The sequence below is a fragment of the Bombina bombina genome, unplaced genomic scaffold (assembly GCF_027579735.1).
Source record: "Bombina bombina isolate aBomBom1 unplaced genomic scaffold, aBomBom1.pri scaffold_2189, whole genome shotgun sequence".
NCBI lineage: Eukaryota > Metazoa > Chordata > Amphibia > Anura > Bombinatoridae > Bombina > Bombina bombina.
In genome coordinates this window covers 1-25,000 of record NW_026512524.1, presented here as the reverse complement: position 1 = coordinate 25,000, position 25,000 = coordinate 1, and the positions used below count along the sequence as shown (strand labels likewise).

The following is a 25,000-nucleotide window of genomic DNA, read 5'->3' as shown; positions in this document are numbered from 1 at the left end:
GTAGTTGTAGGTTACTGAAACCCATGTTATTTCAATCTCTGTTTTTGGAGGATACTGTTATGATGTTTTACAGTAGTGATTAAAGGTGCTGTAAAGGCCTCAGAGCTAAGCATTTATGAGCTTTTAATGTGAATGCTCCATTTCATTTGAGTTTGGACTTGAAGGTTTCTTTTTGTGAGTGAAATCCAGTCACTTGGGGTTTTTCGTAGACTGTTAACACAATTGTTTTTTAATAATTAATTTCTAGGTGATATCAGACATCCCAACCTGCAAAAACTAATTTCAGGGAAGTGGCTTCACTGACTATTGCGCCCCCCCGGTTATGTACTGGACACCCGGAAACCATAATTAAGATAGAGACTTATCATTAAAAGTAGCTTACCACTAAACTCACATTAAAAACAAAAGTAGCTTTATTGCACAACCACATACAACAAAGCTATTTTCCAGTGATCGTACGCTTGTTGAATGCTCAAATATTTTAGAATACAAAGTTTAATTATGTGCAGTAAATAAGGTAGTATTTGTGTATTAATTTATTAAAATCAGTGTGGGCTTTTTGGTTAATGATGCATGCTTTGGAGGGTTCCATAGCGTCCCAGATTGTGAAGTACTCAGTATAGTGTGTGATTTTGAGTTTGAGAGGCTATTTGTTATTATGTTTTGTACTCACAGTAGAGTCAGTTTAATAAGAACCTGACAGCAAGGGTGTTAATCTCCTCCCTCAAAGGGGCACACTATCTTTGCCCTCGTCCTCAGTTCTCACTTAGCCTATGCTGCTGCCAATGTTGCCTGCTGCTGATTATCCTCCTCCCCAAGAGCCTTATTGCCGCCTCCAAACAGCAGGAGGGAGGGTGGCAGACACGCAATACGCTGACAGTAACGACAGACTTGCTGTGACAATGCTTTCTTGCTCAATGATGTCACTGCAACTAAAGGCATTCCTTAAAGAAACACTGTTTCCGGATTTGGGCCACGTTGGATCATGGTACTTGTAGTTTCAGGGAGATAGCTTTTCATTTGTGGGCGTCTGGGAACCACTATTACAATGAGGGAGACTCCCTGAACATCAGGGAGCGTTGGGATGTCTGTGATGTAAGAACCTACATTTCTGGCCATTTTGTGCAATTTTTTCTAAGCACAAAATGCTACTTTAATATAAATAAACACTTTGTACTTGTTATTGTTTTTTTAATCCGAATAAAGCATCTAACATAAACGTGGTTCATTTACACAAATAAGACAAAACATTTGTTCACATTGTTCTTTCTACTAACATATCTCACATTGCAGTTTAATTTGATTCGTATTACACCTACCACATAGTGTGGTGATTGGAAAATACATCATCAGGCTGGAAAACCTCTCCATCATAATGGCAAGAGCACTCTGCTTTAGGCACACACTCTCCGTACTCATTGGTGTAGAGTCCTGGGGGGCAGTAACATCCTTCCATACAGAATTCTTTGCAGTCGGTATCAGGAAGAGACAAAGATCGGCATGTCTGGTTACAGGGACTTCCACACTGTCGATAGATCTTCCCTTCAGAACATTTTATTGCTGAAAAAAAGGCCCACAATGCATTTTTTATGACTAGCTTTTATGTTATTACTGTTAAAGGGACATCAGAAATGTTCTATCAGCCATATAAAAGAGAAACATTTAAACATATTTTGTTCCTTCTGCATTCAAAATTGCAAGTTTAATTTCCTGAATAAAGGCTATTTAAACTTAAACTATTGTACTCATATCATTTGGGCATGTCCTACTAATGATTATTGACTTAAAGGGACACTAAACCCAAATTTTTTATTAATGATCCAGGTAGCGAATACAATTTTAAACTACATTCGAATGTACTTCTATTTTGCTTAATTTCTTTAGATATCCTTTGTTGAAGAATTAGTAATGCAAATGGGTAAGCCAATCACACAAGGCATCTATGTGCAGCCACCAATCAGCAGCTTTTGAGTCTAAATATGCTTTTCAGCAAAGAATATCAAGAGAATTAAGCAAATTATATAATAGAAGTAAATTAGAAAGTTGTTTAAAATTGCATGTTCTATCTGAATCATGAAAGAAACATTTTTGGTTTCATGTCCCTTTAAATGTACTTCTTACAAATGCTCAATAAGCTTAGCAGTAAGTACCTATCAACTAATGAGCATTAGCAGGGAGTACCTATCAACCAATGAGCTTAGCAGTAAGTACCTATCAACCAATGAGCATTAGCAGGGGGTACCTATCAACCAATGAGCTTAGCAGTAAGTACCTATCAACCAATGAGCTTAGCAGTAAGTACCTATCAACCACTGAGCATTAGCAGGGGGTACCTATCAACCAATGAGCTTAGCAGTAAGTACCTATCAACCAATGAGCTTAGCAGTAAGTACTTATCAACCAATGAGTTTAGCAGTAAGTACCTATCAACCAATGAGCATTAGCAGAAATGAACAATTATTTGAAAAAAAAGGCATCTAAGCTATTTGTTTGGTTCAGGACCCTAGAAAGCACTTGTTCATTGGTGGATGAATTTATCCACCAATCAGCAAGAACAACCCAGGTTGTTCACCAAAAATGGGCCGGCATCTAAACTTACATTCTTGCATTTCAAATATAGATACCAAGAGAATGAAGAAAATTTGATAATAGGAGTAAATTAGAAAGTTGCTTAAAATTGCATGCTCTATCTGAATCAGGAAAGAAAACATTTTGGGTTCAGTGTCCCTTTAAGTCTGCAGCATTTGCAAGTTAAGAATGAGCTTTTTGTCTCTTCAGGGAGTGTGGGACAAGCACAATTTTATACACAAGAGGTGTTTCATGTCTTTTAAATACACATCAAGTGCAATGGTAACAATTCTCTAAAACCTCACCAGAGGGCACTAACGGTTCAGTTTTTAAAAAAACACAAACATAAAAATAATTTGGAGAATAGATGGAAAAAAACTTTTGTATTCTTGTTTACAAAAAACACAGAAAGTTGAAAATGCACAACCAGTAAAGCTACTGTGCTACTATTTTGTCGTTTTTTTTCTTCACAGTTCATATTTTAAGGGGCTCATTTATGAAGCTGCATTTGCAGCTAGAGTCCTTCCTATAACAGACTTTAAAGGGACAATATACTGAAAAATAGTTTTCCCTTAATGTGTTTTCAATTACAATTTTTACCAGCGCCAGATGCTTTTTTAAGGCTTATTTGTGTTTGTGAATTAGCTGATTTTGTGTTTTAAAGTCACAGCCTTATAAAATGGGTTGAGCTTGTAGGTATAATCAGATCTCATTACTTTATTACATTGTGTACATATACATGCTTCTTTATTTTATATCTGTCCATAAACCAATCACCAATACTTAACATTAACATTGTATTACCTTATCTCTTCTATATCCCACTGGGAGTCTAATTTCTGGGCTGTGTTAACACAGCTTGGCCTCAAGGCCAAAAACTTTCGGGATGGGTGGGGACACCACAGGCTAAATAAACTATTTCAAATGCCAATATATGGGTAAAGGAGCTACTTGTAAACAATTTAATACACTGCAGCAGGTAAAGTGGATCATTGGGAACAAATTAAAGGGGAGCAAAATTTTCAGTAAACTGTCCCTTTAATTCCGTTTAACTCATTTGTGAAGGTTAAACACATATTTATATACAAGCAATTATGCAATAAAAATGGTGCAACACATTAGGACATATTTCACATTGATGTCCCATTAAAACTGGTTCTGGATTATACCATCAATAAAAATAAACAACACTCCAAAAATGCATCTTAAACTTCTTTATTCTAAAGATAAAAAGGAAATCTTTCCAGCTCCCTTAGGCATCACTAAAGGGGAAAGCATGAAATGTTCTTTTTTTATCTTTTGGATTAAAATAGTTTAAAGGGACATAAAACCCACATTTTTTCTTTCGTGATTCAGATAGAATATGCCATTTTAAACAACTTTCCAATGTACTTCTATTATCAAATTTGTTGCAAAGCAGGGATGTAAGATCAGGAGCGTGCACGTGTCTACAGCACTATACGGCAGGAGTTTCACAATGTTATACATTAGCAATAGCACTAGATGGCAGCAGTTTCACAATGTTATACATTAGCAATAGCACTAGATGGCAGCAGTTTCACAATGTTATACATTAGCAATAGCACTAGATGGCAGCAGTTTTATAACAATGTTATACCTTAGCAATAGCACTAGATGGCAGCAGTTTCACAATGTTATACATTAGCAATAGCACTAGATGGCAGCAGTTTCACAATGTTATACTTTAGCAATAGCACTAGATGGCAGCAGTTTCACAATGTTATACATTAGCAATAGCACTAGATGGCAGCAGTTTCACAATGTTATACATTAGCAATAGCACTAGATGGCAGCAGTTTCACAATGTTATACATTAGCAATAGCACTAGATGGCAGCAGTTTCACAATGTTATACATTAGCAATAGCATTAGATGGCAGCAGTTTCACAATGTTATACATTAGCAATAGCACTAGATGGCAGCAGTTTCACAATGTTATACATTAGCAATAGCACTAGATGGCAGCAGTTTTATAACAATGTTATACATTAGCAATAGCACTAGATGGCAGCAGTTTTATAACAATGTTATACATTAGCAATAGCACTAGATGGCAGCAGTTTCACAATGTTATACTTTAGCAATAGCACTAAATGGCAGCAGTTTCACAATGTTATACATTAGCAATAGCACTAGATGGCAGCAGTTTTATAACAATGTTATACATTAGCAATAGCACTAGATGGCAGCAGTTTCACAATGTTATACTTTAGCAATAGCACTAAATGGCAGCAGTTTCACAATGTTATACATTAGCAATAGCACTAGATGGCAGCAGTTTCACAATGTTATACATTAGCAATAGCACTAGATGGCAGCAGTTTCACAATGTTATACATTAGCAATAGCACTAGATGGCAGCAGTTTCACAATGGTATACATTAGCAATAGCACTAGATGGCAGCAGTTTCACAATGTTATACTTTAGCAATAGCACTAGATGGCAGCAGTTTCACAATGTTATACATTAGCAATAGCACTAGATGGCAGCAGTTTCACAATGTTATACATTAGCAATAGCACTAGATGGCAGCAGTTTCACAATGTTATACATTAGCAATAGCACTAGATGGCAGCAGTTTCACAATGTTATACTTTATCAATAGCACTAAATGGCAGCAGTTTCACAATGTTATACATTAGCAATAGCACTAGATGGCAGCAGTTTCACAATGTTATACTTTAGCAATAGCACTAGATGGCAGCAGTTTCACAATGTTATACATTAGCAATAGCACTAGATGGCAGCAGTTTCACAATGTTATACTTTAGCAATAGCACTAAATGGCAGCAGTTTCACAATGTTATACCTTAGCAATAGCACTAGATGGCAGCAGTTTCACAATGTTATACATTAGCAATAGCACTAGATGGCAGCAGTTTCACAATGTTATACTTTAGCAATAGCACTAAATGGCAGCAGTTTCACAATGTTATACTTTAGCAATAGCACTAAATGGCAGCAGTTTCACAATGTTATACTTTAGCAATAGCACTAGATGGCAGCAGTTTCACGTTATACTTTACCAATAGCACTAGATGGCAGCAGTTTCACAATGTTATACATTAGCAATAGCACTAGATGGCAGCAGTTTTATAACAATATTATACATTAGCAATAGCACTAAATGGCAGCAGTTTCACAATGTTATACATTAGCAATAGCACTAGATGGCAGCAATTTCACAATGTTATACATTAGCAATAGCACTAGATGGCAGCAGTTTCACAATGTTATACATTAGCAATAGCACTAGATGGCAGCAGTTTCACAATGGTATACATTAGCAATAGCACTATATGGCAGCAGTTTCACAATGTTATACTTTAGCAATAGCACTAGATGGCAGCAGTTTCACAATGTTATACATTAGCAATAGCACTAGATGGCAGCAGTTTCACAAATTTATACATTAGCAATAGCACTAGATGGCAGCAGTTTCACAATGTTATACTTTAGCAATAGCACTAAATGGCAGCAGTTTCACAATGTTATACATTAGCAATAGCACTAGATGGCAGCAGTTTCACAATGTTATACTTAAGCAATAGCACTAAATGGCAGCAGTTTCACAATGTTATACTTTAGCAATAGCACTAGATGGCAGCAGTTTCACAATGTTATACATTAGCAATAGCACTAGATGGCAGCAGTTTCACAATGTTATACTTTAGCAATAGCACTAAATGGCAGCAGTTTCACAATGTTATACATTAGCAATAGCACTAGATGGCAGCAGTTTCACAATGTTATACATTAGCAATAGCACTAGATGGCAGCAGTTTCACAATGTTATACTTTAGCAATAGCACTAAATGGCAGCAGTTTCACAATGTTATACTTTAGCAATAGCACTAGATGGCAGCAGTTTCACAATGTTATACTTTAGCAATAGCACTAGATGGCAGCAGTTTCACAATGTTATACATTAGCAATAGCACTAAATGGCAGAAGTTTTATAACAATGTTATCCATTAGCAATAGCACTAGATGGCAGCAGTTTCACAATGTTATACTTTAGCAATAGCACTAAATGGCAGCAGTTTCACAATGTTATACATTAGCAATAGCACTAGATGGCAGCAGTTTCACAATGTTATACATTAGCAATAGCACTAGACGGCAGCAGTTTCACAATGGTATACATTAGCAATAGCACTAGATGGCAGCAGTTTCACAATGTTATACTTTAGCAATGGCACTAGATGGCAGCAGTTTCACAATGTTATACATTAGCAATAGCACTAGATGGCAGCAGTTTCACAATGTTATACATTAGTAATAGCACTAGATGGCAGCAGTTTCACAATGTTATACATTAGCAATAGCACTAAATGGCAGCAGTTTCACAATGTTATACATTAGCAATAGCACTAGATGGCAGCAGTTTCACAATGTTATACTTTAGCAATAGCACTAGATGGCAGCAGTTTCACAATGTTATACATTAGCAATAGCACTAGATGGCAGCAGTTTCACAATGTTATACATTAGCAATAGCACTAGATGGCAGCAGTTTCACAATGTTATACTTTAGCAATAGCACTAGATGGCAGCAGTTTCACAATGTTATACTTTAGCAATAGCACTAGATGGCATCAGTTTCACAATGTTATACATTAGCAATAGCACTAGATGGCAGCAGTTTCACAATGTTATACTTTAGCAATAGCACTAAATGGCAGCAGTTTCACAATGTTATACATTAGCAATAGCACTAGATGGCAGCAGTTTCACAATGTTATACATTAGCAATAGCACTAGATGGCAGCAGTTTCACAATGTTATACTTTAGCAATAGCACTAAATGGCAGCAGTTTCACAATTTTATACTTTAGCAATAGCACTAGATGGCAGCAGTTTCACAATGTTATACATTAGCAATAGCACTAGATGGCAGCAGTTTCACAATGTTATACTTTAGCAATAGCACTAAATGGCAGCAGTTTCACAATGTTATACTTTAGCAATAGCACTATATGGCAGCAGTTTCACAATGTTATACTTTAGCAATAGCACTAGATGGCAGCAGTTTCACAATGTTATACATTAGCAATAGCACTAGATGGCAGCACTATTTCCTGTCATGAAAGTCCGCAGCTCCATAACCCTGTCCGCCTGCTCTGAGCAGGCGGACAGACTTCGCCGCAATTCAACCCGATCAAGTACGATTGGGTTGATTGACACCCCCTGCTGGCGGCCCATTGGCCGCGAGTCTGCAGGCGGCGGCGTTGCACCAGCAGTTCTTGTGAGCTGCTGGTGCAATGCTGAATACGGAGAGCGTATTGCTCTCTTTGCATTCAGCGAGGTCTTGCGGACCTGACCCACACTGTTGGATCAGGTCCGCAAAACCTTTGATAAATATCCCCCTATGTATCAAGATATCTATTCAACAAAAATAACATGAGAAAAAAGCAAATTAAAAGTAAATTGGAAAGTATTTTTAAATTGTATTCTCTATCTGAATCATGAAAGAATTGTTTTGGAGTACCACTGCAGCTTTAGAGATAAAATATAGGGTACATCCCATAAGGTGACAGACCTTAGTTTAAATTCCTTTATATTCATAAATCATTCATGATGACATTGTATGTAATTATGTAGTCATTCACGTTGTCATAGCACAGCAGATTAACAACACTATAAATAAATTATATGCATTATTACCAAACATTCAATGGAACATTATAAGCATAGGTGCTATATTTTATTTGTATATATTCTTAACTGTAATGTAATAAATGTCTATAAACTATGTGAAAAATATTTCTCTCATGTTTATATTCATTATCATTGCAATCAATGTGTACACATAATGGGCCAGATTACAAGTGGCGCGCTAATTACCACTACTATTCAAACATTAATTGCGCTAGATGTAAGCTTTTCGCACTCGTATTATGAGTTGAAAGTAAACTTGTGGGCTAATCAGACAAGGAGAAAAGCAGAACTTAGAAAATAGCATAGAAGTAAATGGAGAAAACAAAAGTGGGACAAAACTTAACACCCCACTCTCGCACAAAACTGCATATTCTCAAGTTCGCTAACCCAACGTGAAAATATGAATATTTCACATTCCAATGTTCTGCACATAACAGAATATGTTCTATTTATTCTTAAATACATATTTCTACATATATATGATTTTTTTCGTACAATATATATCTATACCAATATATAGATGATTATAAGTATAGATATACAGATACAGGTATATATATGTATATCTATTTATAAATACATAGGCCTCTATTTATCAAAGTCTGGCAGACCTGATCCGACAGTGCGGATCAGGTCCGCCAGACTTCGCTGAATACGGAGAGCAATACGCTCTCCGTATTCAGCATTGCACCAGCAGCTCCCAAGAGCTGCTGGTGCAACGCCGCCCCCTGCAGAATCGCGGCCAATCGGCCGCCAGCGGGGGGGTTGGTCAATCAACCCGATCGTACTCGATCGGGTTGATTTGCGGCGATGTCTGTCCGCCTGCTCAGAGCAGGCGGACAGGTTATGGAGCAGCGGTCTTTAGACCGCTGCTTCATAACTGGTGTTTCTGGCGAGCCTGCAGGTTTGCCAGAAACACGGGATAAATAGGCCCCATAGAACATATTCTGCTATGAGCAGGACATTGGTACGTCAAATATTTACAGTAAATATACATTATAACACTTTATTAAATGTGAACATTGCATAAATATGCTTTTACATGTTTTAATGAGCATGAAACCTAAAAAATGTATTTCATGATTCAGATAGAGAATACAATTTTAAACAACTGTTCAATTTACTTCTATTATTTAATTTGCAAGGGCTCCAATGCACTTATATATATGTCTAAGTATTTATGTGTTTATATGTGTATATATGTCTGTAAATACACATATACACATGATGACGTCACCGCGCAACTTTATTTATACTAAACAATGTTAAGTATAGGAGGAGGGGGCATGCTGCTTAGAAGCCTGTATCTCAGGCATCTAAGCAGCTACAGATCCCCAAGACTTACTGTTGGAAAGGTAATCGCCTAACCTTTCCAACAGTGTAAGTCTTGGGGGTCTGTAAAAAAAAATAAAAAGGTTAAAAACATTTTTTTTTTTCAAAAATAAAAAAAGAAAAGAAAATATTAGCACCCAGGTGGGAAATGGCTTCGCAGCCAAAGGGTTAAACATATATATACACATATAAATACATAAATACATATTTCGACATGTATATGTATGTATCTCTATGTTAAAGCCCTGTGCCTGCCTTTTTTTTTCTAACACCTGAAATCTCATATCTTTGAGCCTTATAACTTTTGTGTGTAATATTTTTTTAACAATTTTTTTAGATGGTGCTATTATGACTGTAACTATACATTGTAATGTATTTTTAATGTGTTTCGTGCAACTTTTATGTTTTGCGAAACAGTTAAAGTGAATGTAAATTTTCATGAATCTGTGCCTGGTTTTTAAAAAAACTATTAAAAACAGGGGCACTTTCATTCATGAAAGTTTACATTGCAGCGGTTTTGTTAAAATACTTACCTTTTTCTTCTTCCAAGCCAGACCAGCGATCCCCCGCCCACAGCTGCTCTATACTTACGTCAGAAATGACGAATCCAGCTTCCTCCAATCAGGGCTTCCCCCCCCCCAGAGCAATCATTTCCTGAGGCCGCGCCGTGATTGGAGGAAGTCGATTTCGTCATTGCTGTGCTAAGTACAGCATGAGAAGCGGGCAGGGGATTGCTGGTCATATAAATGTAAATGTTCCAAATTACTTTAATTCTCTAGTTTGCTTCATTCTGTTAGTATCATTGGTTGAAAAGCCTACCTATGTAGGCTCAGGAGCAACAACAACTACTGGGAGCTAGTTCTTGATCAATCTAAATCATTAAAGAAAAGTTTTGGGTTTCATATCCCTTGAACCTTACTCACTTGACTCAGCAGAGCGCTACACTAGCTTCTATAGAGAGGATAGGCCATGTTGTCTTCTCTCTGCCTCTCCTCAAGTGTGGCTCCTCCAAGACCTGGCACTTGCGCAGAAGCAGAAAGAAGTAGGTGTGACGTTGCGCCTATTCTCTCTTTAAAAGTTAACCCCAAAGCCAATTGGAAGCGCTATAAGTGCTACGGCTTTCAATTGGCTGTAGTGCTCTTCTTCTATAATGAAAGTGGTGGACAAGTCGAGAGGACGAGTTAGGTAAGAGAGGGTTAAAGGGACACTGAACCCAATTTTTTTTCTTTCGTGATTCAGATAGAGCATACAATTTTAAGCAACTTTCTAATTTACTCCTACTATCACATTTTCTTCATTCTCTTGGTACCTTTATTTGAAAAGCAAGAATGTAAGTTTAGATGCCGGCCCATTTTTGGTGAACAACCTGGGTTGTTCTTGCTGATTGGTGGATAAATTCATCCACCAATGAACAAGTGCTTTCTAGGGTCCTGAACCAAACAAATAGCTTAGATGCCTTTTTTTTCAAATAATTGATCATTTCTGCTAATTCTCATTGGTTGATAGGTACTTACTGCTAAACTCATTGGTTGATAAGTACTTACTGCTAAGCTCATTGGTTGATAGGTACTTACTGCTAAGCTCATTGGTTGATAGGTACCCCCTGCTAATGCTCAGTGGTTGATAGGTACTTACTGCTAAGCTCATTGGTTGATAGGTACTTACTGCTAAGCTCATTGGTTGATAGGTACCCCCTGCTAATGCTCATTGGTTGATAGGTACTTACTGCTAAGCTCATTGGTTGATAGGTACTCCCTGCTAATGCTCATTACATGGGTTGTCCTTGCTGATTGGACAGCAACAATAAACAAGTGCTGTCCATGGTTCTAAGCCAACAATTAGCTGTCTCCATAGCTTAGATCCCTTCTTTTTCAAATAAAGATAGCAAGAGAACGAAGAAAAATTGATAATAGGAGTAAATTAGAAAGTTGCTTAAAACTGCATGCTCTATATGAATCACAAAAGAAAAATATTGGGTTCAGTGTCCCTTTAATGCTGTTGATTATATAAACATTTGCACTAACCTTAAGATAATTTTTTTGCAGCATTTAAATGATAAGTATATTTAGAAATGAGCTAATGTGTCACTTTAAGGCTTTTTATAAGCCCTTACGATAACATAAAGGGACAATCAAGCCAAATGAAACTTTTATGATTCTGATAGAGCATGCAATTTTAACCCCTTAATGACCAAGGACGTACGCCACACGTCCTCAAAAAAAAGACAGTTAATGACCGAGGACGTGTGGCGTACGTCCTTGGTCTGGAAAGCAGCTGGAAGCGATCCTGCTCGCTTCCAGCTGCTTTCCGGTTATTGCAGTGATGCCTCGATATGGAGGCATCCTGCAATAACCCCCCTTGGCCATCCGATGCAGAGAGAGCCACTCTGTGGCCCTCTCTGCACCGGACATCGGTGGCCGGTATCGTTGGTGGGTGGGAGCAAGTCTGGGAGGCGGGTGGGCGGCCATCGATGTGCCGAGTGCAGAGAAGGTGGGCGGGATCGGGGGAGGAACCATCGGGAGCACGCACGGGAGCGCGCGCGTGCAAGGGGGGCGGCGGGCGGGCACGTGCACGGGGCGGGAGCGGGAGGGAACCGCTACACTACGGAAAAATAAGGCTGTGAAAGGTTAAAATTATTTGTAAAATAAAATATTACATATAAACAGCTAAGGGATCTGGAAGGGGTGGGGGCTGGTCTTGGGGGGGGGGGAAGCTACACTACAGAAAAGGGATTTTTTTTAAAAAAAAAGGCACATTTGTTACTAAACTGGGTACTTGCAGACAGCTGCCAGTACCCAAGAGTTTCTGCCAGTACTTAAGATGGCGGGGACAATTGTGGGGTGGCGGAGGGAAGAGAGCTGTTTGGGAGGGATCAGGGGGTCTCATGTTTCAGGTGGGAGGCTGAGCTCTACACTAAAGCTAAAATTAACCCTGCAAGCTACATAATTAACCCCTTCACTGCTAGCTATAATACACGTGTGAAATGCAGCGGCATTTGGCGGCCTTCTAATTACCAAAAAGCAACGCCAAAGCCATATATGTCTGCTATTTCTGAACAAAGGGGATCCCAGAGAAGCATTTACAACCATTTGTGCCATAATTGAACAAGCTGTTTGTAAATGATTTCAGTGAGAAACCTAAAATTGTGAAAAATTTAACGTTTTTTTTAATTTGATCGCATTTGGCGGTGAAATGGTGGCATGAAATATACCAAAATTGGCCTAGATCAATACTTGGGGTTGTCTACTACACTACACTAAAGCTAAAAGTATCCCTAAAAGCTCCCTACATGCTCCATAATTAACCCCTTCACTGCTGGGCATAATACATGTGTAGTTCGCAGTGGCATTTAGCAGCCTTCTAATTACTAAAAAGCAACGCCAAAGCCATATATGTTTGCTATTTCTGAACAAAGGGGATCCCAGAGAAGCATTTACAACCATTTAAGCCATAATTTCACAAGCTGTTTGTAAATAATTTCAGTGAGAAACCAAAAGTTTGTGAAAAAATTAGTAAAAAAGTGAACGATTTTTTGTATTTAATCGCATTTGGCAGTGAAATGGTGGCATGAAATATACCAAAATGGGCCTAGATGAATACTTTGGGATGTCTACTAAAAAAAAATATATACATGTCAATGGATATTCAGAGATTCCTGAAAGATATTAGTGTTCTAATGTAACTAGCGCTAATTTTGAAAAATAATGGTTTGGAAATAGCAAAGTGCTACTTGTATTTATGGCCCTATAACTTACAAAAAAAGCAAAGAACATGTAAACATTGGGTATTTCTAAACTCAGGACAAAATTTAGAAACTATTTAGCATGGGTGTTTTTTGGTGGTTGTAGATGTGTAACAGATTTTGGGGGTCAAAGTTAGAAAAAGTGTGTTTTTTTCAATTTTTTTCCTCATATTTTATAATTTTTTTTATAGTAAATTATAAGATATGATGAAAATAATGGTATCTTTAGAAAGTCCATTTAATGGCGAGAAAAACGGTATATAATATGTGTGGGTACAGTAAATGAGTAAGAGGAAATTTACAGCTAAACACAAACACAGCAGAAATGTAAAAATAGCCTTGGTCCCAAACGGACAGAAAATGGAAAAGTGCTGTGGTCATTAAGGGGTTAAACAACTTTCAAATTTACTTCCATTATAAAAGGGGGCACAGTCTTTTTATATTTACACTTTTGGAGTCACCAGCTCCTATTGAGCATGTGCAAGAATTCACAGATTATACATATATGCATTTGTGATTGGCTGATGATATAGGGGGAGTGGAAATAGACATCATTTTGAAATGTGTCAGAAAAAAATCTACTACTCATTTGAAGTTCAGACATAGGGGCCGATTTAACAAGCTCTGTATCGGTCCCAATGCCTCTGTTTCCGCGCAAGCCTTCAGGCTCCCCGGTAACAGGCATTAAGAACCAGCGGTCTTAAGACCGCTGCTACTTAACTGCAGCAGACAGCAATCTGCCCGATCGCATACGATCGGGTTGATTGACGCCCCCTGCTAGGGGCCAATTGGCGAATAAATCGGCCCCTAAGTGCTATTGCAATTTCTTTTTATCATGCATTTGTTGTTTATGCAATCTACTGTATTTAATGGTCCTTTAAAGGGACACTGAACCCAAATTTTTTCTTTCGAGCATGCAATTTTAAGCAACTTTTTAATTTACGCCTATTATCAATTTTTCTTAGTTCTCTTGCTATCTTCATTTGAAAAAGGAGGCATCTAAGCTTTTTTTTTAGGTTTAGACTCTGGACAGCACTTTTTTATTGGTGGATAAATTTATCCACCAATCAGCAAGAACAACCCAGGTTGTTCAGCAAAAATGGGCCGGCATCTAAACTAACATTCTTGCATTTCAAATAAAGATAACATGAGAATGAAGAACATTTGATAATAGGAGTCAATTAGAAAGTTGCTTAAAATGTCATGCTCTATCTGAATCATAAAAGAAAAAAAATTGGGTTCAGTGTCCCTTTAAAGTAGGCATAAAAATAAAGAGGCTTCCACCACAGCTTTACCTGCTGGTTAGTTCAGAGTAACTGCAGGAAGTTAAAAGAATATTGTTTCACTAAAAAAATGTTTTTATTTACAAATAAGCTACAATTCATAAAGTTTTCATCAAAGCAATTTAGGCTGTAAATTGGAAGTCAATCACATAAATATTGCAAACACAAAATGATAAAGCTCAATAGCTATGTTAGAATATAATATATATATATATATATATATATATATATATATATATATATATATATATATATATATATATATATATATATAGTGTATAAATGGTATATGTACAATATACAGCATGGAAGTCAAAACTGAAACATATATTTAGGCACTTAAGAGACACTCACGGCAAAATTCTGGTGTTCTCCAGTCAATAAGAACTCCCTTTCTCGAACACGCGGTGGCATAAGTTGAAAATGCAGAACACAGACATTCCTTTCCATCTGAACATGAGCACACATCATAGCGACAATTCTTCAGATATGGTGCGGGATTGACCTCATTATGGCATGACTGGAATGTAGAGGCCAGAAGGGCAAAACATACTTCTTCTGCAAATCTTGCTGAAATAAAATATTGTACATTTTTTAAACACAAAAACAATATTCATCAATATAACAATAGGGAAGATGGCTAAAAACTTGATTTTAATGGACTGGTGAATGGATTAAGATTCATGGGTGGTTATAATTACAGTGAGTTTATGTGACACATGTTAAAATATATTTATAGGACTGCAAAATGAATTAAAATTCTTGAGATCTTACCCTTGACTATAACACAATTTTTATTGTAAAAACTAATGCAAGGAAATGACATAGAGATAATGGGGCCGAAATATCAAGTTCTGAATGGAGCTTGATGTCCCTGTTTCCGCGCGAGCCTTCAGGCTCGCCGGAAATAGCAGTTATGAGGCTGCAGTCTGCAATCCGCCCAATCCTATACCATCCTTCTGATTGACAGCCCCTGCTAGCGGCCAATCTGCAGGGGGCGGCATTGCACAAGCAGTTTGCTTACAAAAAAGCAAAACATAAATGTGGTAGAATTTAGTAAAGGTATGTAGTTGCTGTCTGTAGAATATGATACGCTACAGCGTATCATGCCGGACAGACATTGATAAATCGGCCCCAATGGCTTCAATTTATCACATTGCAGGCAGACAAAGTTCCCAGGCAGAGAACCGGTCTGTCTGCCTTTGGGCAAATGATGCAGCCATCCAATGGTGGAATTTAAAAATACAGAAGCTTGTTTAGCCATGCCTCCTGCTATCATGCAGCCAATTGTGTGAGAATGTGGCTTGTCAATCATTATGCGTATCTCAAAAATATTTGGGGGTCAGGATTCTATTGTCCTTTAAATCATTTGCTAAACACTACAATGAGACTCTCTGGCAGCTGATGAGTTAAAATGATTTGAAATGTAAATTATTTTGTATATTCATTTTTGTATCGCCATGAAAAATAAAATGGGCAAAGAAAATATTCTGAAAGAAATTTGCATTGCAGAAAGTATTTTTAAAATTGTGTTAACCTGTTTAATACAAAATCTCAGTCTGTAAATGTTAACTACAGCTGTAAATATATACTGTTTTGTTGTGTACAACTATCCTATATAATAAAAGGCCAACTGTGTTTGTCCGAAGCTGTCATGCGCAGTAGAGACTGCGCACGACGACAAACACACCTGGCCTTCTAACTATCTTGACTTCCTCCTGGCGTCGCGTGTGGTGGAGTGGGCGTGGCTGACGGGCGTGGTGTGGGTGGGGCCCGGGAATGGTGTGGGTAGTTTAGGTTTTTTAGTGTTAGGTTATTTTATTTGGGGGGGTTTGGTGGGTGGGGGGGTTTACTGTTAGGAGGGGCATTCTGTATTTTCTTGAAAAAGAGCTGATTATCTTGGGGCAATGCACTGCAAAAAGCCCTTTTAAGGGCTACTGGTAGTTTATTCTTAGAGTAAGGGGTGTTTATATTTTGGGGGGTCTTTTTTATTTTCATAAGGATTAGGTTTAATTTTCTGTAATGTTAACTTTTTTTTGTAAACTTTTTTTTGTAACTTTAGAATGTATTAGTTTAGGTAATATGGGTTTATTTAAAGGGGTGTTAGGTTAGGGGTTGTTAGGATAGGGGGTGTTAGGTTAGTGTACAGTACTGAGTTATTTAAATAGTTATTTGAATTGTGGGTTTTGGCGGTTTAAAGAGTTAATAAGTTAAATAGGTTTATTGCGATGTAGGGGTTTTGCGGTTCAGGGGTTAATAGGGTAAATAGGTTTATTACGATGTAGGGTTTTGCGGTTTAGGGTTTAATAGGGTAAATATGTTTATTGCAATGTAGTGGTTTTGCGGTTTAGGGGTTAATAGGGTAAATAGGTTTATTACGATGTAGGGTTTTGCGGTTTAGGGTTTAATAGGGTAAATATGTTTATTGCAATGTAGGGGTTTTGCGGTTTAGGGGTTAATAGGGTAAATAGGTTTATTGCAATGTAGGGGTTTTGCGTTTTAGGAGTTATGTATATATAGAAATATACTTAAAGTGGATATAATTTAAAAAGAAGAAATTTTGTATTTATTTAGGACAGTAGATTGTCCAATTAGAGTGTGTCTATATCTGTAGTTTATTATATAGAAAATATTTTTGATATATTTAAGACAGTAGTCCATTAAAATTATAGTATTGCTACACCTGTAGCTTAAATATTTATATAAAAGAAGAGTTACAAAATATGTTGTTTCTACATCTGTAGCTTAAATAAATAATTATACTGCCCTCTGGGCAGGCTTATCGACTAGTAGTTATATAAATCTTATTTGGGTTGGATCGTTGTGCTTAGCAGTTTGGAACCTATCTATAGGTTTAAAGGGAAATGAAACCCAATCTTTTTCTTTCATGATTCAGACAGAGAATACATTTTTAAACAGCATTCAAATTTACTTCTGTTATCTAGTTAGCTTCATTCTTTAGATATTCTTTGTTGAAGAAATAGCAATGCACATGGGCCAATTACACAAGGCATCTATTTGCAGCCACCAACCAGCAGCTACTGAGACTATTTAGATATGCTGTTCAACAAAGGATATCAAGAGAGTGAAGCAAATTAGATGATAGAAGTAAATTGGAAAGTTGTTTAAAATTGCATGCTCTTTCTAAATCATGAAAGAAAAAAAAATGGGGGGTCTCATGTCCCTTTAATTATGATAAATATATTCTGCAGGACAGTTTTGTATTATGTTTATGATAAATATATTCTGCAGGACAGTTTTGTATTATGTTTATTGTAAGTACATTTTTGATGGTTTCAGTGCATTGTTTAGTATTTGATTTGAAGGCCAATAGAATTCAGATGTCCAAATATTGTTTTGAGATGCTAAAATAATCTAAGGCCTAGATTTGGAGTTCGGCGGTAAAAGGGCTGTTAACGCTCCGCGGGTTTTTTTCTGGCCGCACCATAAATTTAACTCTGGTATCGAGAGTTCAAACAAATGCTGCGTTAGGCTCCAAAAAAGGAGCGTAGAGCATATTTACCGCAAATGCAACTCTCGATACCAGAGTTGCTTACGGACGCGGCCGGCATCAAAAACGTGCTCGTGCACGATTCTCCCATAGGAAACAATGGGGCAGTTTGAGCTGAAAAAAAACCTAACACCTGCAAAAAAGCAGCGTTCAGCTCTTAACGCAGCCCCATTGTTTCCTATGGGGAAACACTTCCTACGTCTGCACCTAACACTCTAACATGTACCCCGAGTCTAAACACCCCTAACCTTACACTTATTAACCCCTAATCTGCCGCCCCCGCTATCGCTGACCCCTGCATTACACTTTTAACCCCTAATCTGCCGCTCCGTAAACCGCCGCCACCTACGTTATCCCTATGTACCCCTAATCTGCTGCCCTAACATCGCCGACCCCTATGTTATATTTATTAACCCCTAATCTGCCCCCCACAACGTCGCCGACACCTGCCTACACTTATTAACCCCTAATCTGCCGAGCGGACCTGAGCGCTACTATAATAAAGTTATTAACCCCTAATCCGCCTCACTAACCCTATCATAAATAGTATTAACCCCTAATCTGCCCTCCCTCACATCGCCGACACCTACCTTCAATTATTAACCCCTAATCTGCCGACCGGAGCTCACCGCTATTCTAATAAATGTATTAACCCCTAAAGCTAAGTCTAACCCTAACACTAACACCCCCCTAAGTTAAATATAATTTTTATCTAACGAAATAAATTAACTCTTATTAAATAAATGATTCCTATTTAAAGCTAAATACTTACCTGTAAAATAAATCCTAATATAGCTACAATATAAATTATAATTATATTATAGCTATTTTAGGATTAATATTTATTTTACAGGCAACTTTGTAATTATTTTAACCAGGTACAATAGCTATTAAATAGTTAAGAACTATTTAATAGTTACCTAGTTAAAATAATAACAAATTTACCTGTAAAATAAATCCTAACCTAAGATATAATTAAACCTAACACTACCCTATCAATAAAATAATTAAATAAACTACCTACAATTACCTACAATTAACCTAACACTACACTATCAATAAATTAATTAAACACAATTGCTACAAATAAATACAATTAAATAAACTATCTAAAGTACAAAAAATAAAAAAGAACTAAGTTACAGAAAATAATAAAATATTTACAAACATAAGAAAAATATTACAACAATTTTAAACTAATTACACCTACTCTAAGCCCCCTAATAAAATAACAAAGCCCCCCAAAATAAAAAATTCCCTACCCTATTCTAAAATACAAATATTACAAGCTCTTTTACCTTACCAGCCCTGAACAGGGCCCTTTGCGGGGCATGCCCCAAGAATTTCAGCTCTTTTGCCTGTAAAAAAAAACATACAATACCCCCCCCCAACATTACAACCCACCACCCACATACCCCTAATCTAACCCAAACCCCCCTTAAATAAACCTAACACTACCCCCCTGATGATCTTCCTACCTTGTCTTCACCATGCCAGGTTCACCGATCCGTCCTGGCTCCAAGATCTTCATCCAACCCAAGCGGGGGCTAGACATCCACTGAAGAAGTCCAGAAGAGGGTCCAAAGTCTTCCTCCTATCCGGCAAGAAGAGGACATCCGGACCGGCAAACATCTTCTCCAAGCGGCATCTTCTATCTTCTTCCATCCGATGACGACCGGCTCCATCTTGAAGACCTCCAGCGCGGATCCATCCTCTTCTTCCGACGACTAGACGACGAATGACGGTTCCTTTAAGGGACGTCATCCAAGATGGCGTCCCTCGAATTCCGATTGGCTGATAGGATTCTATCAGCCAATCGGAATTAAGGTAGGAATTTTCTGATTGGCTGATGGAATCAGCCAATCAGAATATAGTTCAATCCGATTGGCTGATCCAATCAGCCAATCAGATTGAGCTCGCATTCTATTGGCTGATCGGAACAGCCAATAGAATGCGAGCTCAATCTGATTGGCTGATTGGATCAGCCAATCGGATTGAACTATATTCTGATTGGCTGATTCCATCAGCCAATCAGAAAATTCCTACCTTAATTCCGATTGGCTGATAGAATCCTATCAGCCAATCGGAATTCGAGGGACGCCATCTTGGATGACGTCCCTTAAAGGAACCGTCATTCGTCGTCTAGTCGTCGGAAGAAGAGGATGGATCCGCGCTGGAGGTCTTCAAGATGGAGCCGGTCGTCATCGGATGGAAGAAGATAGAAGATGCCGCTTGGAGAAGATGTTTGCCGGTCCGGATGTCCTCTTCTTGCCGGATAGGAGGAAGACTTTGGACCCTCTTCTGGACTTCTTCAGTGGATGTCTAGCCCCCGCTTGGGTTGGATGAAGATCTTGGAGCCAGGACGGATCGGTGAACCTGGCATGGTGAAGACAAGGTAGGAAGATCATCAGGGGGGTAGTGTTAGGTTTATTTAAGGGGGGTTTGGGTTAGATTAGGGGTATGTGGGTGGTGGGTTGTAATGTTGGGGGGGGGGTATTGTATGTTTTTTTTTACAGGCAAAAGAGCTGAAATTCTTGGGGCATGCCCCGCAAAGGGCCCTGTTCAGGGCTGGTAAGGTAAAAGAGCTTGTAATATTTGTATTTTAGAATAGGGTAGGGAATTTTTTATTTTGGGGGGCTTTGTTATTTTATTAGGGGGCTTAGAGTAGGTGTAATTAGTTTAAAATTGTTGTAATATTTTTCTTATGTTTGTAAATATTTTATTATTTTCTGTAACTTAGTTCTTTTTTATTTTTTGTACTTTAGATAGTTTATTTAATTGTATTTATTTGTAGCAATTGTGTTTAATTAATTTATTGATAGTGTAGTGTTAGGTTAATTGTAGGTAATTGTAGGTAGTTTATTTAATTATTTTATTGATAGGGTAGTGTTAGGTTTAATTATATCTTAGGTTAGGATTTATTTTACAGGTAAATTTGTTATTATTTTAACTAGGTAACTATTAAATAGTTCTTAACTATTTAATAGCTATTGTACCTGGTTAAAATAATTACAAAGTTGCCTGTAAAATAATATAATAATATTAATCCTAAAATAGCTATAATATAATTATAATTTATATTGTAGCTATATTAGGATGTATTTTACAGGTAAGTATTTAGCTTTAAATAGGAATTATTTATTTAATAAGAGTTAATTTATTTCGTTAGATTTAAATTATATTTAACTTAGGGGGGTGTTAGTGTTAGGGTTAGACTTAGCTTTAGGGGTTAATACATTTATTAGAATAGCGGTGAGCTCCGGTCGGCAGATTAGGGGTTAATAATTGAAGGTAGGTGTCGGCGATGTTAGGGAGGGCAGATTAGGGGTTAATACTATTTATGATAGGGTTAGTGAGGCGGATTAGGGGTTAATAACTTTATTATAGTAGCGCTCAGGTCCGCTCGGCAGATTAGGGGTTAATAAGTGTAGGTAGGTGTCGGCGACGTTGAGGGGGGCAGATTAGGGGTTAATAAATATAACATAGGGGTCGGCGATGTTAGGGGTAGCAGATTAGGGGTACATAGGGATAACGTAGGTGGCGGCGATTTGCGGTCGGAAGATTAGGGGTTAATTATTTTAAGTAGCTTGCGGCGACGTTGTGGGGGGCAAGTTAGGGGTTAATAGATATAATACAGGGGTCGGCGGTGTTAGGGGCAGCAGATTAGGGGTACATAAGTATAACGTAGGTGGCGGTCGGCAGATTAGGGGTTAAAAATTTTAATCGAGTGGCGGCGATGTGGGGGGAGCTCGGTTTAGGGGTACATAGGTAGTTTATGGGTGTTAGTGTAGTTTAGGGTACAGTAGTTAAGAGCTTTATGAACCGGCGTTAGCCAGAAAGCTCTTAACTCCTGCTATTTTCAGGCGGCTGGAATTTTGTCGTTAGAGCTCTAACGCTCACTGCAGAAACGACTCTAAATACCGGCGTTAGGAAGATCCCATTGAAAAGATAGGCTACGCAAATGGCGTAGGGGGATCTGCGGTATGGAAAAGTCGCGGCTGAAAAGTGAGCGTTAGACCCTTTAATCACTGACTCCAAATACCAGCGGGCGGCCAAAACCAGCGTTAGGAGCCTCTAACGCTGGTTTTGACGGCTACCGCCGAACTCTAAATCTAGGCCTTAGTTTCTACAAACACAAATAGACTGGCTACCATTAAAGGGACATGAAACCCAAAATGTTTCTTTAATGTTTCAGATAGAGCATGCAAATTTAAACATCTAACTTACTTCTTTTATCACATTTTTTGTTCTCTTGGTATCTTTTGTTGAAAAAAGCTCAGGAGCAGGCATGTGTCTGGAACACTAGATGACAGCACTATTTCCTGCCATTTAGTGCTCCAGACACCTACCTAGGTATCTCTTCAACAAAGAATAACAAGGTAATGAAGTAAATTGGAACTTTTTTAAAATTGTATGCTTTTTTTAAAGTTGTATTTTTGGTTTCCTATTGCTTTAAATCATCTAAGACATTGCATTCAAATTCTTATTTAATTACCATTTATATTATATAGTTCAGTCCTTACCTCTTTTAGGGTTGAGATTACATGGGTCTGTATCTTGTTTTGTCAGATCTGTACAATCGCTGTTGAGTTTCCACAAGTTTCCAAAAACTTCCACATTGGTCTCTACAAGGCCGGATGGGCTGAGAAAGTCATCACCTTGATTACCATTGTAATTACCACAAAGCCCACTGGTTGATCCTGAATACACTGGGGATAACTGTCATGGAAAGACAATGAGTTCAGTAGAATTAATGGGTTATTCTAATGCAAAAGATACATGTTTTCCCACTTAAAAGCTGCAAGTATTGCATCACCCAAGCAGCAAACAGCCGGTGATTAGTTGTTACATGCGATTGTCCCTTCTTATTGGCTAATTAGCTTGTTCTGCTTGGGAGATTTAATACCCACAAACATTAAACAAAAACTAAGCATTTGCATGGACAAAAATGCGTTACAGACAAATCATTCCTAATAGAAAAAAATATATATTTTCTTTCTTCTGCTAATGGGTTATGGGGTCGTTCGGAATTTGTTTGCTTAAAAAAAAATAAAAGCCCATGCTATTTCCTATGGGTACTGTCTTTAGGGCAGCAAAGCAGCAACTGGACAGAAGCTTAAACTTAAATAAAAGTTAAAGTAGTAGCAAGTGCTGCTGCTATAAACCAGCAGCAGCAACAGCAGCAAATATATATATATATGTATTTTCTCCACCTAAACAGTGTAAATTTGAACTTGTAAAGCCTTTTCCCTTTCAGAGTAATAGTTTTAACTGCATAAAAGAATCAATTACATTTCTGTTGCATGCATTTCTTTGGTTTTTCTACATAGTAGCATATTAACATATTAGATAGACATGTGCATGGGCAAAAGATATGGTTTGGCTAAATCTTTTGGACCAAATATTTTTAAAAATTAGTTTTCCGAATATTCAGCTACCATGCTATTTGGTATTCTTTTAGTTTTAAACGTAATATTTGTGGGACGTGTACAATTGTTTTTGTTAAACAAATGTAAATATTCCTTTGCTGGAGAGCCCCAGACCACACTTATAGGAGGCTTAGCGTCCCTTTACCTGATATATTATATTGGGCTTGTTGCATTCATTGATCTAGGTCAGACATCCTCAAATTTGGCCCTCCAGAGGTTTTGGAACTACATTGCCCATGATGCTCAGCCAGCTGATATGCTGGCTGAGCATCATGGGAGATGTAGTTCCAAAACCTCTGAAGGGCCAAGTTTGAGGATATCTGGTCTAGGTTATTAAAAAATATATTTGAAAACCTTGTAATTTCCGAGTTTTCATTATATCACTGTATATAGGTGTTTGAAAGCCATATATAGGGAAAGGGTTTATAATTAATGAGACATAAGAGTTAAAAATTGATTGTCTAATTTGTTAGAACATGTTGTTTTTGCATTACAGACCTAGGAAATCTATGTGTTTAACCCCACACAAAAGGGTTAAACACATTTTTAAAGTCCTCTTAGGGAGCCCCAAGCATTACAGTTCCTGAGCTGAGCACAGTTGGTGATTAACAGGGTCATTTTGATTATCTCACCAGTTGTTTCCTGCTCGGGACCAGAAATTCTCTACAGCTTTTGTGGGGGACTTTATTGTGTTTAACCTCCGCAAAGAGTTTGAGGGTCAGTGGTGTAAAAATGTCATGCTCTATTAAATTATTTAATTTTATTCTATGACTTTTAGCACTACAATATCCCTTTAATCAAACGCATCACATTTGCATTTTTATAGCAAAACAAGATCTGCTTATTGGAAATGATGAATTATGGGGTAATTCAGCCCTGTTTTGTTTGCAGAAATGTTATATTTTAATGTTTAATTAGTTGTTAGAATGCAGAATCAGAAAACAAACTCTAGTTTTTGTCTCTTTGTCAAGAGTTTACTTTAATGAACCACAAGTGTTAAACATTAGTCACCTTAATCAATAGTTCTCCATGACCATCCCAATCAATTTGCAAATCTTCTTTGTATGTGAGTCTTACAGATGACAGCACAGTATTCTGAATACGAAGAGAACCTGTAGGCAAACCAAAAAAGTTAGAATGGGGCTATTCAGAATCCTGTAGAAAAAGTGTATCAAATGACTATCAATAGAAAACCACCAGTCTATGGGCATTTTTGTAGCTAAATCGTTTGATAATTTTTTTCTAAAGGATTGTGATCAACTCCCTTAGGGTCAGATTACAAGTGGAGCAGTATTTAACACTCTTGCTTGCGTGCTAACTCTGCTAAAAGTAAGCTTTTATTGCGTGTCGGGTAGCACTTGTATTACAAGTTGAAAGTAAAAAGGTATCACTCGTTTGTTAACCCGATGTGCGCAAAAAGCCAAAAATTGCATTAACATCAATTAAGCAAAA

At 37.5% G+C, this 25,000-nt stretch overlaps 1 protein-coding gene across 1 annotated transcript in view; it reads right to left on the bottom strand.

The window, feature by feature from the left end:
- Nucleotides 1–24,660, bottom strand: part of LOC128644340 (von Willebrand factor-like) — a gene marked incomplete at both ends in the record, with an annotated part of 28,676 nt that extends 4,016 nt beyond the window's left edge. The window contains 4 exons of the mRNA XM_053696996.1: nt 1,320–1,560; nt 14,963–15,178; nt 22,643–22,838; nt 24,560–24,660. Of these exons, the coding sequence (XP_053552971.1) occupies nt 1,320–1,560; nt 14,963–15,178; nt 22,643–22,838; nt 24,560–24,660 (754 nt within the window). The remainder of the gene's footprint in view (nt 1–1,319; nt 1,561–14,962; nt 15,179–22,642; nt 22,839–24,559) is intronic.
- Between the last annotated feature and the right edge of the window lie 340 nt (nt 24,661–25,000).